This window comes from Triplophysa rosa, linkage group LG10 (assembly GCF_024868665.1).
Source record: "Triplophysa rosa linkage group LG10, Trosa_1v2, whole genome shotgun sequence".
In the NCBI taxonomy this organism is placed as follows: Eukaryota; Metazoa; Chordata; class Actinopteri; order Cypriniformes; family Nemacheilidae; genus Triplophysa; species Triplophysa rosa.
In genome coordinates, this window is record NC_079899.1 from 13,235,590 (window position 1) to 13,253,329 (window position 17,740).

Below are 17,740 nucleotides of genomic sequence, written 5' to 3' on the forward strand. Positions count from 1 at the left end.
CATCATATTCTTTCAGAATACAAGTACAAGTAGGCTACAACAAATAAAGTGTTTCAAACATAACATGAATCAAAGTAATACATCAGTAAAATAAGCTTATTTAAGAGGTTTTGCTCAAAAATATATTAAAAAACAATGTAAACTTGCGATTATTGTGATGATTGTTCACAGCTTTGGAAGCAATGCGAACGCATGTGCCTGTGGCAGCTGTGGTTCAGCTAGTCTGTGCCTGAATCAATATTCCACCGTACAGGACAGCCCAGTTGGTAAGCGTCGTGCTTTTCTTGCGATCTTGCCTCTTATGGGTTCACTTGAAACTTCTCTTGAAGTGCGTTCAACGCAAACGCAAGCATTTGCAGTTTTAACAAACAACAATACCTGTTCGTGATAGCTGCATCAGAGAACTAAATACAAAGAACAAAATGCGAGTTTTTACATGTTTAGATCAGGCATACTCTCGCTTGTTTCTGTGACCAGACACATTTGCAGCTCACTCTTTCCACACAGTACAGGCACTCATTCTACTCTGCTGTGCAAAGCAGCGTGAAAAAAAGTATAACTTACATAGCTCAGATAATTATTTAGAATAAACTCATAAAACAACTAAAACACTAAAATCAATTCAAGATTTTTTAAAATTATTATTATTAATATTTTTAACATTTCCCCTTGGTGCGGGGCCTGGTGTGGTCGCACCAGTTGCCCTGCAAGACCCATTCAACAAATTGTTTATTGTACAAATCTTCATTTACTAAAATCATACAATAAAATATTAATATAAATTAATAAAGCATAAATAGTTATATTATTAACCACTAGCCAGCGCGATTAACAAATACAGACCGGAAATTACCTTCGGGCCAGGTGTGTGCATTTGATAAATTCCTCTATAAATAACATTTTACTTTTTACATACAGTTTGCAAAAGCTGCGACTGTAATTTCTCCCCACATAATACCATTTTTCAAATATAGATGAAAGCAAACTGTTCTTTTGAGCTGTTCTTTTTCAGGGATTAATAATCGCTTTTATCTCCCGAACCCCTTTTATTGACCTTTACTAAATAAACTGTCACGTCCAGACAACAGCTGAGCAAAGCACTTCCAAACCTCCCAGCATCTCGATCAGGGACGTCCAGTTAATGGAGGCGCATTATTATACATGAGGAGCACTGATTGTATCGAGTTCTTCCTCTCATCGGGCATGCTGTCAGAGGGGAAGTTGGCTCTACGCCTGTGGAAAGCATCAGGTACTGTGAATGCAGGATGACATGTGACATTGAAGTGTCCCCGCGTTGCCGTGCAAGTGGCTTTAAACAGGCTCTGAAGCGTGTTTTCACCTCATTCGCTTCCCAGGTTCCAATTTCAACAGTCACTGCGACCAATAACCCTGATTTTTGTCACTTGTGATAGATACGTTTATTACGCAGTAAATGGGTATTTATGTTGTACACGGTGCCAGTTTTAAAGATGCGTGGTACTGACAACATGAATGCAGTGACATTAAAACATATTCAAGCTGCTGAAATAGAAAAGATTCCCTGGTGAACTTCACACCTGCCTTTGTTCATAAATCAGGTATGATGGATAATTTTAGAAAGGGTTTTTGCTGTCTATCCGTGACCTTGTCTGGTAAATGAAGCGTAATACAATAGAACTCGGTTAGATATTCTTACAAGTGCAGAGAAGTGGCTATACCAATGAATCGCTTTGTAATTCACACTGACAATAACACAAATGATTTTGACCACCCAACTACTTAATCACTCCAGACCCCATAAAGAAATATTCTGATTTACATTCTATGGCCCCATGGGTGACACAAATGTTTTGGAAAAACTGAAAGCAGCTTTTTATATTAATTTCAAACATTAAGTAAAAAAAAACACTCTTAAAGGGATAGTTCACCCAGAAATGAAAATTCTGTCATCATTTACTCACCCTCTTGTCATTTCAAAACTGTATGAATTTCTTTCTCCTGCAGAACACAAAAGAAAATACTTTGAAGAATGTTGGTAACCGAACAACTGTGGCACCGATTGACTTCTATTGTACGAATACAAAACCAATGCAAGTCAATGTGTACCACCCCTTGTTTAGTTACCCTCATTCTTCAAAATGTCATCTTTTGTCGGTGAGTAAATGATGACAGAATTTTTAAATCTTTGGTTAAAGATTTTTGTAATGTTGAATAATACAGTATGTAAAAGTGGAATATTTTTGTAAATGTTGTCCTTGAAACTGTCATCCTAATTTTGTTGGATAACGAGTGAACAATCAAAACCAAAATGTCATACTTTTAGACAATAGCTTCAAGTTCAAGTTTAATTTATTTATAAAGCACATTTAAAGACAGCGTACAGGCTGACCAAAGTTCTGTACAGAGGAAAATAGAACAGACTAAAAGATAAACAAATCTAATACAATACAATAATTCAAATAAAATAATAATAATAATAAAGAAACAGATACATTTCAGTCCACAAGCCTCAAGCAGTATCAAATGCCAGTGAAAAGAAATACTTTTTTAAAGAGGTTTTAAAAGCAATTAATTATGGAGCCATTCTAATGTGGGCCGGCAAACTTTTCCACAATTTAGGCCCTGGTTTTTAACCGTGATCTAGGGACCAGAAGAAGATTCTGATCTCCGGATCTCAACATATGGGATTGATTTTGGGGGTGGAGAAGCTCATCCTGATAGGGAGGTGCTTGATTGTTGAAGGATTTAAAAACATAGAGCAGAACTTTAAAGTTAATACGGTAGTGCACAGGAAGCCAATGCAGAGATCGTAAGATGGGGATGACATGGTCAAATTTACGCTGTCCTTTAAAGGTGTCATGAACTGGGATTGTTTATTGTTTTATACTGTTGTATGAGGTCTACTTATGACGTTCGTGTGGTTTTTACATTAAAAAACCTCAAAGTCAATAAGTAATAGGCTATTTTCTATTCCCAGGTTTTGAGGCCGGCTTGACAAACGATCGGTTTGAATGGGCGTTCCGCCATGAAGACTTGGAAGTAAACGCCCACTGCTATGATTGGATAGCAGGTTGCGTAGTAAAGTTAGTTGGAGCCTTCTGTGAATTTGGTTAGAGACGTAACGTTAGGTTACACATTCGCCCTATTCGCACAGGATTAGTATTATCTGGGGACCTTGTGTGATTTATAAATTACCTCCCCACATCTGTATTTCATGTGGCGCATTCGCACAGGATAAATGAAGCCTGTGATTTTACTTAAATTTACTGACTTATTTCCCGGATGTGATGGCAAGGCTTTGCGTATAGTTTGTATAGCCTATAGTTGTATGGTGTTTAATGATATCCGGACTAAAGATAATAATCTCAGTTTTACTTTCATTTAAGAACAGAATAAAAAACAGACAAAAAGAGACTTCAGAGCAGTATGGTCATTACGTTTCAAAGGTAGGTATATCTGTGTNCAGTTTTACTTTCATTTAAGAACAGAATAAAAAACAGACAAAAAGAGACTTCAGAGCAGTATGGTCATTACGTTTCAAAGGTAGGTATATCTGTGTGTCGTCTGCATAACAGTGGAATGAAACCCCATGCTTACTAAAGATAGAACCCAAAGGGAGCACATACAGTGAGAAGAGAGCAGGTGCAAGAATGGATCCTTGAGGCACACCACAGAATAAGTACAGATGAGGAGACATTACAGTATGACCGAAACCATTTTATGGACATTCCCCTTCAATCCCACACAGTATTGTAATCTGGACAGGAGAATATTATGATCAACTGTATCAAATGCAGAGGAAAGATCTAAAAGCACTAAAACCACTGAGTCACCAGAGTCTGTAACTAAAAATAAGAACCCAATCTGAATTGATTTGGGTTCTGGGATTTGGGATTTGAATCTGATTTAAAACCAGATTGAAATTTCTCATAGATACCATTTTCACTGAGAAAGGTCTGAAGTTGGTTGAACAAAGCTTTCTCTAGTACTTTAGAAATAAAGGGTAAAATGGAAATGGGACGGAAATTGTTAAAACTGGAAGCATCGAGTGAAGGCTTCTTGAGGAGAGGTGTAACTGTAGCCAATTTTAATTCTTCAGGGACAGTGCCTGTGATAAGGCATTTATTTAGAAATGACAACAGACCAGGTCCAATAAAATTAAAGATTTGTTTAAAACAATGAGGGGGAATAACATCACGTGAGCAGCGAGAAGGTTTTAAACAGTCAATTGTTTTTAAGATCCAGAAGAGAGATAGAATCAAAATTGCACCAGGAGGCTGAAAAACATAGAGGTTCGGCCAGCGCAGTGCAGTGATAGATGGCTGGATCTGAGACCTCAATGTTGTAATCTTATCACCAAAAAACTTCAAGATGCCTTCATATAGTGACACAGATGGTTAATTATGTTAAATTTTATTTAATTATGATGAAGGCTGATTTTAAAATCGTGTTTTGTGTCAGTCATTTGATGTCGGTTGTCATCTTTATTGAGATATGTTGTCATTTTGTATTTAGCATGTTAGAAATGTATGCAATGGATTGATCACAACAAATATTAGCCAAAATAAAGTTTTCTATACTTTCTTACATTTTTGCTGTTTTATGAATCGTTGCTTCGTTCCAATTTAGAGGCTGCATCCTTCGTAATCTGCATTCTAAGACTGAATATGTCGGCTATACCCAGATTCATTGTGTATCTGTAACGGCTGGATATTTTAAAATAAACATTAAAAACCTATGAATAAAAGTGTATATTCTATCTATATATTTCAAATGATGTTTTGCATTAAAATTACTGCTGCAATACTGTGTTTGTTGCATTTTACTTATTTCTAAGGCTGGTGAATTTGATATACTGTTGGGTAATGTAGACTACAGCAATGCGTCATATACTCTAAAATAAAATTCAAAAATTTGATTTAAAAACTCAAAAATGTCTCTGTTGTGAACTCACAGCAAATCTTCCATAGGCTACACTATACATTTTGGTTTGACCTTTATGGACTTTAAAGGCCCAGTTTTTTGCAGATGTTTTTCAAGTTTTCGAAGGAGGATACAACCTTCAAATTGGGACGCAGCTTTTATTATTTTCCTAAGCAATAATAACAATGGAAATGTTCCCAATACAGTAGTTTTATATATATTCAGTAGTTCCATAAACACATGTAATGCTATATTCACATTGAGTCTGTACTTGTTTTCTTTATCACATAACATCTGATAAATACAGTCTGAACATCTGAACAGTAAATGTTTTATATAGACCATGCCTTACCCCTCTCTCTGTGCTTCTCCTCTTTCCAGCTCCTGTATGACTCCCAACAGCACTTTGATGGTTTCTTGACTGGAACTGATCAGACCCTCCATGGCTTGAAGCCTGGCTTTCACATTCCCATCCGCCCCGGGGAGAGCAATCAGCTGCCCCCCTGAGCCCTGCTGGGATGCTGCGGTACCCAAGTTCTGAGTACTGTGACAGTGAGCCTGCATGTGGGCCTGGGAAGCACAGCTGGCAGAATGAGACAAAGCCTGAGACTGCGCTTGCAAGCCGTTCAGCTGCTGAGCATCTTTTTTGCGTTTGCAGCTTCCTGAGGGACTCTCCAGGCATTCCACTTGTGTCAAAGACGTCCACGCAATAGGGCCGGAAATCTTTGAACAGTCACCTCTGACCTGCAGAGGTTGATCTGCCGCAGAGGAGGCACTCTTGGCACAGTTGGACTGCTGGCCCGCCTCTACCTCTCTCCCTTTGGATAATCCTTTGTGCTTGGACCCGCTCCCTGGGATGCCAACCCCAGTCCTTGCATCCGACTGATCCAAAACTGTGTCCTTATCTCCACCCTGACATGCCGGATCGGGGCAGAGCTTTCCATCGGAGCAGTCAGGCTCGACGCATAAGTCCGTACTGCACTGTGGCGTGTTATGGAGCAGCACTCGGGTCTGCTGCACCCTGCCATCGCACCTCGCCTGCTCCCCACCACCCTTCACGCCACCCAGAAACCCGTTATTCCTGTCCGGGTAGTTTTCCACCAGAGCGGTGTGTTTGATGACGTTACCCTTTTTCCGTTCGAAGGGAAAAGTCTGATAGCGTTTCTTCAAGTCGGGAGAGGTTTGCACACCTGTGCTTTTGGTGACGTTGGGGATGGACCTGCGTGCGGGCATGGTCATGTACCGTCTGTGGATGACCTTGCAGGAAACCGAACGATCCCGTGCACCTCGATGGGCGGCCTCATTTTGAGCCTCGCAGATGTCTTTGAAACGCACCTGCAGGGCTTTGTTCCGCTTGCGTACCGTGTCCGTGCGACCGCCACTATCTCCTGCCAGCGAAGGACCACCGGACTCCGAGTCGGACTCTGAGCTTGACAGAGTGCACCGACCTGCCTCCTTACTGACCATAACTCCTGTCAGAGAGAGAGAGAGAGAGTAGAGAGAGCTTACTCTTAATAAAATGGCAGTGATTGCAGCTCAAACACAGATGGCCTAGTTTTGTTGTTTCCTCAGAGCACAACATCCTGGCAGTCAAAGCTTGTTATTTTGTATGCGTATGTGTTTTGTTTAGCGGTGGAAGTCACAGCTGACACAGAACGACCTGCATTCAAGCTCTCCCATTACACCCAAGCTACATCTTTCTAATGAGGCTGCCAGTAGAGGGGAGATGGAGGCTGAAGCACAGACTGGAACAGGCCTATTGAATAGTTAGATACAGTATGACGTACAACTCAATGCTCGATGGCAAGTACTAACCTGATCGTATATATTTTACAGGTTGGTGTTTTTGTGCGAATTTCTACAGTGCGTCTGTCAGAAAAAAGGTACAAAAAGCTATTTAAGTTTTAGGTGGGGGACAAAAGTACAAATGTTTTAGCTAAAAAGTTGCCATCCATAAATCAATGGTGCAGACGGCCATTGTAAAATTGTCACAAATTCCTATGAGATTGTGTTGCAAATACAGAAACATTTTAAAAAAGTAACCAGAAATTAAGGTCCAGTGTATTAAATTTAGCAGCATCTGAAGATGAGGTTGTGAATTGCAACCAATGGCTCACTCCACCACCCCTCCCTTTCGAAGCACTACAGTGGCTGACACAGAACTAAGATGTCGTCACACTGAAGGAGATAACGGAGATATATAACGGAGATAACGCGCTCTGTAGAGCAGTTTGACCGTTTAGGGCTACTGTAGAAACAACATGGTGAAATCCATGTAAGGGGATACATGGTATATGTAGATAGAAATAGCTAATTCTAGAGTAATAAAAACATAACGCTTCCTTATGTAAGGTCCTTATACACCTCTGAAGACATAGTTATGTATTTCTCCAAATTACACACTAGACTTTTAAATCTCAAATTCTAAATTTGAGATCACAAGAATCAAAGTTTAATTTCCACCATTAATTTCACTATGATTTTAATCTTTGAGACGGCTTCTTTAGTCAATATTTAAGATATCAAGGTTCTTTTTTTCACAGACTGTTTTTGCAGTATGTATGATTTTATGTAGAAAAACGTAAATCACGATTACCTGGGTCACAAAAAACTATGGTATTTGGAAAAACTATGTTGAATATATCTGCTCTAGAAAATAAGATTTCCGCTTGCCCGTGTAAAACTCCCAGCCAGGTTTCTAAGGTGTCGTGGGTGGTTGCCAGGGCACTGCTATCCTTAATATACGTCCCTAGATATGGCTCGGGTTCCTCCAATATTTCTAAAAGAAGTCTAATAGAGTTTTGCCTGTTTTATCATCCACCAGGAGAAATCGCAAGTTAAATTGCTTAGCAATTTACTAGCACATCTTTCAAAGCAAGCTGCACAATTTCATGTCTATAGGACGGCATGAGGTGAGCTAATCCTACACCCTACAGAAAATACAATCAATCGTAACAGTGATGTTAGTCATAGAAATTGCTACTAAATCACAGATCACCAAATGATAAATTCCACCTTCACGCTTTGTAACCAGCAATACGATGCAAGATAAACGTTTCGATGTGTAGACACATAGTGCCACGTAGTATTATTTTGCATCATATTAATTTCACTGAGCTTTGGTCTATCGTTTATTCTTAGTCATTGCAATATCTGGCAGACGCAGTAGGCTACCAGAGAAGAATGCCAGCAGACACCTTGTCATCCGTCAGACGGCTGCGGTGTGTTTCTGCGTGCGGGTTTCTCTCCTCGAGCTTATCAGTGGTCGACAGTGTCGACAGTGATAAGACTCATCATCCTTGAGTCATTGAACTGGCCCTCTAACGATTCAATCAACTCATTTTTGCATCTCAGAATAATGAATCCAGCGCCCGGACAGTTTCTGAAGCCAATCTGACAGGTACTTTCAGGTGTACACGAATATCGTTGCACTGTGTACTTTGTGCGTTTCCAGATAAACGCTTGTTATACATTTTCAATCACCTGTGTCAAAACTATTGTATTTCACATGCCAAAAATCTCAGGATCCTAACAGCATCTGCAGTCCCTCCAATCTCTGATTTACAGCACCATCTGTCCTTAAACAGATGGCGATGGCTGATTGATTCATTGATTCTGTAATTTCATTAAATCCACATGGTAGTGGCTCACCTGCGTGTCTTGTAAGTGCCAACTGAACTGCAACTATGATTAGGATTAAAAACAATCTTTTGGGTGTCATGAGTAGTCGCTGTAGTATTCAGGGAATTGTTTGTGAAACATCTTGGGAATGCTTTTAAAGGCACGAATAAAACTCTTAAAGGAACAGCTCACTTGAAATGATAATTCACTTGTCATTCCAAGCCGGTATTCTGTCATTAACATAAGAGGAGAATTTTCAAGCAGATTCACGCATGCAATGATACTTCAGTGTCCGTGTCTGTCTGACTCCAGAAAAGAACCATAAAAGCACTACTTAGTGGCTCATACTGTATATTTCCTGAACTACTGTATATTCAGTCTTTTGAAGCCATAAATTGGTTCGTGTGAAGATTAGACTGAAATGTATGTCATTATTCACTAAAACCCAAGAACGTGAAGTGCAGCTCTCTTCACAATATAAATGTTATCACTTAGTTGATGCTTTTAAAATAATTTTGTGTTCTTGGAGCTTTTTATGGTCCCTATTTGAAATGTTTTTAGAAAAAATTTGGGGTAAAGATGCTATAAAATTCTGTATTTATTTTACGCAAAAAAAAAGTTATGGCTTTGTAACTAAACATAAGAGGGGGAAATCATTTTTTTAATTATTATTATTATTTTGAAGTGTACTATTTTTTTAAACTGATTGAGATATTAAAGGGATAGTTCACCCAAAAATGAAAATTCTGTCATCATTTACTCACCCTCTTGTCATTTCAAACCTGATTTTCATTCTTTTCGCAGAGCACAAAAGAAGATATTTTGAAGAATGTTGGTAACTGAACAATGGCAGTACCTATTCACTCCTATTGTATGAACACAAAACCAATGCAAGTGAATGGGTACCGCCGGGGTTCGGTTACCAACATTCTTCAAAATGTTCTGCAAAAGAGAGAAAGTCACATGTTTGAAAGGACAAGAGGGTGATGAAATGATGACAAATGTTTTATTTTTGGGTGAACTATCACTTTAATAATCACTATCAGAGACTCCGGCAATATATCCATATTTTAATAGTGTTCCTTTATGTCATAAATTGCTGTCATCATTACTGTCATCATCAATAATATACAGTGAATATTTTTCACCCATAGGGCACTCACCAAAAATACCTTTACATTATGCTGATGAAACCGAGACTGCATTTTAATAGTTATTTTTTTCTATTCTCTCTCTCTCTTTCTCTCTCTCTCTCTCTCTAGCCACACACACAGAGGTCCCCCTCTAACCCTGACAATTTGGCCACGTCAACCCCAGGATTATGAGCAATGCATTGAATCTAAAATTTCAAAAGTAATCCTCTTAATTCTCTTCATGCACTTTAGCTGGATGTTGGTTCAAACGGACCCGCTGGTCCTACTGAAAACGGCTGGTGAAAAGAAAATACTTTAAACAGCTGTGTCATTTCTAGCTTTTTCAATGCTTTTATTTAATAATTTAACACACAATACTATTCCGCCTTGTCTTGAAATGGATAGTTCTCACAGCCGAAGGCATTTACAGAGAATGTAGATTCCAATGCTCTTCCTTTGGAAAAGGAGAAAAGTTTCAAACAATCTTTAAAACAGGATTCATGCACTATAATACATATTGTTTGTAATCATCTACTCAGATATTTTTATGCTTTGTTTCGAACGAATTAAATTTCGAAAGAGACCTCTGATATGGAGGTCAGTTACACCAGGGACTTTGTATCAAAAATCTATTTTAATCTTTTGGAGGATAATAAGATTGCCTGTGGATTTGCGAGCTGATTGGACTTTTACACCAAAGTGATGTAATTAGTATCCCTTTTACATTACAGAGATTTAACGGCACAGGCCGGTTTTATTGTTCTGCGTGTGTCAGTAGCTTTATTTTATGATATCGTGCTCAGCTGTAAAACCTAGAAGTATTATTCATGTTTTGTAATGCAAATGAAGCTTGATGTGTGAATAACACACTGTAATGTTTAGCAGTATAATGGTGCTAATGTTTAGAAATACCATGAAGCCATTGCCAATAAACAATAATATGCCTCAAGTATTTTATAAACAATAAAGTCTTAGACGTAGTGTTTGTAGGCTTGAAACTATAAAACAATATGAACAATCATATTTTACAATGATACCTTTTATTGTGCAGGCAGAGGGAATGCAGAATAGCTATACTACAATCGATAGTTTTCTGTAAATGTATGTGTGTGTGTTTGGGGTAGACGATGGACTGTTGCTCAGAATGTGCAATGCGAGCCCATATTGACTGCTCCAATCACAATAGAAATTATTTTGTGAAATGTGCCTGTAGCTTAAAGATATACACTGTTCAGTTACGAAAAGCATAATAATAGAGGATTTAATATTAAAAAATGTTTGTTGAAGCAATTATTTTGAATAGTATCTACCTGGCATTATACTGTACATTATTTTCAATCGAAACTCATTTCTTTTGCCATTTTATACTTAAAATTGTTTTGCTTTGTACTCCTTTTCTCATTTTTTAAGAAACAAAGATAGATTAATCAGAACTCGTGGATGGGAGCAGTAACTACTGCGGTCATCTGCCTCTGCCATAGATAAAACCGACTGTCTGTTAAATCATGCTGAGGTCTTGATGCCTCCCTGTCTGTTGCTCTTTTGATAACACACTAAACTGACATTCATTACATCGCTTTGAAGAAAGGTTGATCACTTTGTCCTACAATATTGTTAGAAATGTCACAGACGTCACAATGTGATGTATTTCTAGTGACACATGACCATTAATTAGCATTACAGCTCATCTGAAAAAATAAAGGCTGACCTGATTTTTACTGGTTTGTATTGGTCATCTGAACTTTGTCATTCATTACAAACAAAATGCTGACATTTCATTGTGATGACTTTGACAGGGCTGCCAACTTTTTGGCAGCCAACAGCTTGGAGTGAGATTTTTCGGCCCGAGGGGGGGTTATGTTGTGGAGGAACTGCAGAGGGTATGGGCTGGGGGAAATTGTAAAAAAAAAAAGCACACAAAAACCTCGCATTAGAAGTGATCTTCAAAAGAGCTGAAAACATTATTTCATTTCTTTCATTAATTTAAGGTGAACTGTCCCTTTAAATTTTGAGCACAGACCAGACAAGAGCTGCGTCTCAATTCGAAGGCTGCGTCCTCCGTAGGTCACATTTGTCTACCGCACACGTCAAAAAACGAATACTTGGACATACAGCAACGTGATAAAACACCGACTAAAATAGCAGAAAACATCTTTGGAAAAAAATATTTGAAGTGTAATTGGATTTTATAGCTTGGCTGCCAGCCACCAGGGGACGATCAAAGAGCCCGCAGCTTCACTTTTCAGGACGTGTGAGGGACCCCTGGTTTGTTGGAGCCTGTCCTTTTTTAAAAAAAAAAACAATGCAAGTAGGTTATTACAACTCATAGTTACAGTATGTTTTAAAGCTTGAACGCCGCTTCCTACATACGTAAAGCTTTGTTTATACTTAATCTATGAATTTTGTACATCATCCCTTACCCACCTTTTTCTGAAATGTATTTGAGCTATAGAAATTACTGGTTAGCGCCCAAGTTAAATCCCACAAAACATTAAAGCGAAAGTTTCTTTTCATCTCCTGCTGCAATTTAGTAAACTCTGCTGGGTCATATTTAAGGTAGTGCCAAACAACCTTTATAGGTGCAAAACTGATGACTCATCACTGATGACTACATTTTGCCCGATCGAAAAAATCTGACTATCCATCCCACCATTAAACCCACCAAGACCCATACCAAATCATGGCATGGTTCACAAAATATAAATCAATTTTGTATTTATAGGTGAATGCATGCATACTTGTAATATAATATAAATTATAAAAAAGCAGTACTGTAGTTGTGAACAATAAACAAAGGTTCAGCGACATTATGCTAAAAATATCCTAAAATATATCTCAGTAGTGAGTGTTACAATGATCCCGTTTATCCTTTCCTACCTCCCCCTTTTATTATAATCCACAACTGCATGTGGTGCAACAGTCATTAATATTGGGAGAGTTCTAATCTCTGTTTTATTGTGCAAAGGACTTTGAGCTCCCTCAGCTGTAGGCCGAAACCTTAGCATGGAAAACAATTTTCTTTAGCTGCTGTAGCCTTATGTTGTCACCACACAGCTGCACATTCTGAAACCCAAAAGCACTAACACTGCTTTACAGTGAAAAGTTTTGAGTCATTGAAAGGTTGCTCGCTGGGAGAGCAAACGTCTTCAGACTGCTGTCTAGCATATATGTTTGCCTTATTAAAGGGAACAGACAAATGCAAATGCTGAGACGATGTTTAATGCGCTAGCTTTACAGCTTTTTAATATGTTTAAATATGCAGTCTGAGTTAGAATATGGGATTCTTATTTTAATTTACAAATGGAAATATATGATTCACGAGTTTGGAAAATTGATAATAAAGTAATGTCACATTTCAAAAATATTTGAATTGTTTATAGATCAAGGTGACTGATCAAATATGCAAATTTGTGACACTGAGTGTCATGTTATCTTCTTTGTACCAATAGACAGTTTTTCATGCCTCTATTGTAGCACGCCAGATGCTCCTTGGAACACTTTCAAATCACGCTGGCATGACATGGATCATCAGGTTTTGCACAAACTTGTGAAGTCCATGCCAACTCCAGTGCATGCTGTCATTAAAGCCAAAGTAGGACACAACAAATACTTGGAAGTTGTTTGGCAAATTTAAAAATCTTTACATAAATGTTGTACTGAGAATAATTTGTCACAAACAACTGAGACTCCTGAACCCCTTACATTGTTTTAGTTTTAAAAATTTCAAATTGAAGCTAAAAAAATCCTGTTTATTTAAATGATGATGCAAGTAGGATGAACCCCACTCCCAAACAGTGTTTACTTGCAAGTTTTCACAAGCAAGTTTGCATAGCAACACTATCTATAGCATACTCATAAGAAATGTTCACACTGGCAGAAATGAAATTGTTGGACGTTGCCAAGTCACAATATTGCCTATGTTTTTATTACAACTATTACGTGACTATAGTATGCAACTGTATCAGGGAGCCGAACTGTTTGCACTCCTATTGATGGATGCCATAGCGCATCACCATAGTGTGTATCTCTATACAGTTAGAAGGGTCCTCCTGAAGGTTGCAGCAATGTGTCCCCAGATAATTTCAGGGAAAAAAGATCAAGCAAATATATGAATAGTCTACTGAATATTATTATTGTTTCATTTATAAATGTTTATCTGCTTTTGTGCTACATGCATAGTTTCCAGAATGGTTTATATTTGTATCTAGTGAGTTTTTCTCACTATGGTGTGTGCATTTGAATTGAAAATGTCTCTTCACAGTTATGCTGTATACATCCAACAAGTGTAGCCAACTATTTTAAGGAATAGTTCACCTTCAAAATGAAAATGCTGTCATTATTTACACGCACTCTTTTTCATTTCAAACCTGTATGACTTTCTTTCCTCTGCAGAAAACAAAAGTAGATATTTAAAAAAAAATTGGTAACAGGAAACCGTTGGTCCCCATTGACTTGCATTGGTTTTGTGTCTATAAGTCAATGGGAACCAAGAGTTTTTGGTTACTGACATTTTTCAAAATATCTTATTTTGTGTTTTGCAGAAGAAAGAAAATCACACAGGTTTAAAATGACAGCAGGGTGAGTAAATGATGACAGAATTTTCATTTTGAAGGTGAACTATCCTTTTAAGTTTGGAAACAACATTTTGAAATGATCGTTTGATCTGAATTTTTCATTTTGTGAAAAAAAAATCATTTTCACAGCTCAATGTTTCATTGTTTCTCCCACGTTAAAATGAACAAAGTAAATTTAAAATATGATGTACAAATGCATAACTTGAATGAATATTGATTTTAAAGGGGTCGTATGGTGGAAGTACGTGTTTTTCTGTGTCTTTGGTGTGTTATAAGTTGCCCATGCATGTATTAGAAATGTAAAATTGCAAAAATTAAAGTGTCGGAACAAAAGATGCATTCTATCTAAAAGTGAATGCTCACCCAGACCTGCCTGAAACGCCTCGTGTAACCACACCCCCACAAATCTACGTCAGTTCGTGGTATGATTTGACTAAGACCGCCCACATGTATACGCAAGTAAGGTGGCGTACCTGTCAGTACAACTGCTTTGGAACCTGATGTTCCAAATATGGTAAGAACCGTTAAATTTCCGTCACACGCTTGCAGTATTCGACCAATCACTATGCACTGGTTAACTGGCCAATCATAGCACACCTCGCTTTTCAGAGCAATGAGCTTTGTTAAAAATCTACGCGTTTCAGAGAGGCGGGGCAAAGAGGAGATACAAACATACACGGTATGTGGAAAATACAGCGTTTTTGAACCTTAAATCGCATTACATCTAAAACAAATGATAATATTCGTTTTAGCCGTGTCATATGACCCCTTTAATGGCTTTGCAATGTAAGCATTACAATTCACTTGCAACTCTTAATTTTATTCAATATGTAACAGGGGATGCCTGTTCTATCTACATCCACCGTGGAGTTCCTGCTCAGAAAAATGATGAAGACCGTAGTCACGCATTATATTTGAACGTGTGAGTTTCTCAGTCTGTACTTTTCACATTCACCATCTCTTTACAAATGTGCTGGATCAGGCTCAGCTAAACATGATGCCTCAGGCTGCTGGCTAGTACAGAAAAGCTGCATTTTATAACCGTAAATTTACAGGCTTATCAGCAAGTCATGTATTGATGTACAGTGAGCGCAAACGACTATTACCACAGCTTAGCATGAGAAGTCTTGAATAAGAAATTTGTAGCTAATCCCAATAACAAGCTACAGTATTAAACAGAGAGGAATTCCCCTTTGGATTTGTGATCTACACGGAGGTGTTAGTAAACCCTGTGAGTTGGATAACCCTTTGATGCATGAATTATTCATACCAAAGTGCATGCTTTTAAACAAGAGTATAGGCCCTATGTCATTTCCAGGCTTTTTCCATAATGATGAATTTTGAGGGTTAATTGCTGTGCATACTGAATAAAATACTGTATATTGTCATCTAAATGATCTTTTTCTTTATCAGAATCATGTTTGAATACAAAAACTTGTTTTAACTGGCCATCGTAAAATAAAGAAAAACATAAAGCTATAGTAATGTCTTCATTCGGAGTTCAGTCAGAGGCCTGAGGAATATAAAGTACAGTGTGTTTGAAGGAAATGGTACAGACAGTGCAAATAAAATGTGATGCAGGATGTAATGCACCTCACTGTTCCTCTCAACAGGTGAGCGTAAAGGAAGAGAACATCTCATTTTCCCTCACAGAGAATCGTGATGAAAGAATGATGGAAGGTGGACTTGAAGGAATCATTTTACTGAAGACTCAAAACAGCTGAGACGAAATGTAATGTGGCACTTTATACACTGGCACATGTACCGATAACTAAATTAAATTCTTATCAAAAGAAAAGTGAAATTCTATCATGTTCACCCTGGAATGTGGAAATCTCTGATTCTGTCTCTTTCGTTCACACACACAATACAATATCATTCAGCAGGCATGAAATCATTTGAAGTCATAGCCTATCCTCTCATACTGTGCTGACAGGTTTATATATCACATCAAACTTCCGTGTTTGATAGTGTTACATGATATGTCTCCTACAATATCTCTACTAATAAATGCCAATTTAACTACAGATAATTGTGACTTTTTATGGGAAGATGTTTTAAACGGGTCTGTATGACACTACATCGTTGAAATTAAACAACTTTTACATATTTATACACCACTTAGAATGCACCTCGTGTGCTAAAAAGGTTCCAGCATTTAAACGCAAACACACATTTTTTGCTGTGCATGTTCAGGTGTGGGTGAAGAAGCTCTCACCCACGAAGGACATGAATTCCGCCAAAAGACATCAGATTGCCTTTGCCCCTAGAAATATTGATAGTGTAGATTTCAAGAAAACCTTTTACATGCATTAATTCAGGCTCTAAAAAGACCAAATCAAACCAAAATGTCCAATCCATCATCTTAAAAAGCAAAACAGCATGAGAAATTTACTTTTCTAACCGTTTTAGAAATATACAAAAATAGTTTTAAACAAACCAAATAAATCCCAAACCTCTGAGCTCTTTATATCTCCACCACTAAAATGAATGATCATCTTTAGGTCCAGGCAGGTATAAAGTACAAACCAGGCTCACTCACTCAGCCCAATACGGTAAGTAACCATCAGTCCAGTATTTTAATGAAGCCTTCAGCACATAGCAACGCACAGACTCTTCCTTCCAGTCCTTGACGTGCAAATATAGAGAAGGCTGGATGGAGGGCACACTCACCCTAAGAGGACCATCAGCGGAGGAAAGGAAGGCAGTGAGACCGTCAGTCTCCCGTGGCGATGGGACATGTCCGCTTCTTCAACAGCGCACTCACGAGGAGCGCGCATACGGGAGCCATGCGAGGCGGTCAGCTGCAGCAGCTTTGCCAGACGCGCTGTTCCACATTGGCTGAAGTGCAGCAGTGAGGGTTTGCCCGACGCCGGAGCTACAGCGAGCAGACACGCTCAGGCGCGCAAACGCGCACGCAGTCTCTCACACACACATGCGGGAGCGGGCAGGGAGTGTGTGCGAGCGCGCAATCGTGCACCTCCACTGCGTTTAGTGCGTCAAATTGAAATCCACCACAAGGAGGCTTAAGAGATCAGATTCCGGCGAGGTTTAGTGTGCCCCTCTTGATTTCTCACATCACTGAGGGAGACACGTGTTTGCGCGCTCACACACATGGACACTTGGCACGCACGCACACTCACAAGAGCGCAGATGATGTTGCTGCAGACCCTGTGTGTTTGCTATGGTGTGCGTGATAAGGAAAGAGAGTGATAAAAGAGAAAGGGAGGGGGAAAGAGAGCTAGAGTTTGGGAAAGCTGAAGAGAGAGAGAGAGAGAGAGAGAGAGAGAGAGAGAGAGAGCAGAGAAACAAGGTAAATACAAGGAAATCTAAGATGGAAAAAGTCATGTTTTAGTTGTAAGTTCACTATTTGGTCAAACAGTGTATCTTATCTGATGAAGAAATACAGGTTATATAACCAGAAGGATGGGTGGGTGTGTTAGGGATTTCAAAAGATGAGATGTAATAATACGTTTCCATTTTAATTGGCATGGCCTATGTATTATCAGA

At 38.6% G+C, this 17,740-nt stretch overlaps 1 protein-coding gene and 1 long non-coding RNA gene across 3 annotated transcripts in view; one reads left to right on the plus strand and one right to left on the minus strand.

Moving 5' to 3' along the window:
* The window catches only part of LOC130559855 (uncharacterized), a 29,671-nt gene extending 24,293 nt beyond the window's left edge, over positions 1 to 5,378 (plus strand). Inside the window, exon 3 of the long non-coding RNA XR_008963621.1 lies at positions 5,284 to 5,378. This is a non-coding gene — a long non-coding RNA (uncharacterized LOC130559855). The remainder of the gene's footprint in view (positions 1 to 5,283) is intronic.
* Positions 1 to 17,397, minus strand: part of insyn2ab (inhibitory synaptic factor 2Ab) — a 50,284-nt gene extending 32,887 nt beyond the window's left edge. For both annotated transcript variants that reach the window (XR_008963670.1, XM_057344045.1), the window contains exons 1-2: positions 16,904 to 17,397; positions 5,255 to 6,374 (exon numbers count right to left, since the gene is read on the minus strand). Coding sequence is in view for 1 of the 2 variants with exons in the window: in XM_057344045.1 (XP_057200028.1) it covers positions 5,255 to 6,369 (1,115 nt within the window). In the remaining variant the exon portion in view is untranslated. The remainder of the gene's footprint in view (positions 1 to 5,254; positions 6,375 to 16,903) is intronic.
* Positions 17,398 to 17,740: the final 343 nt, after the last annotated feature.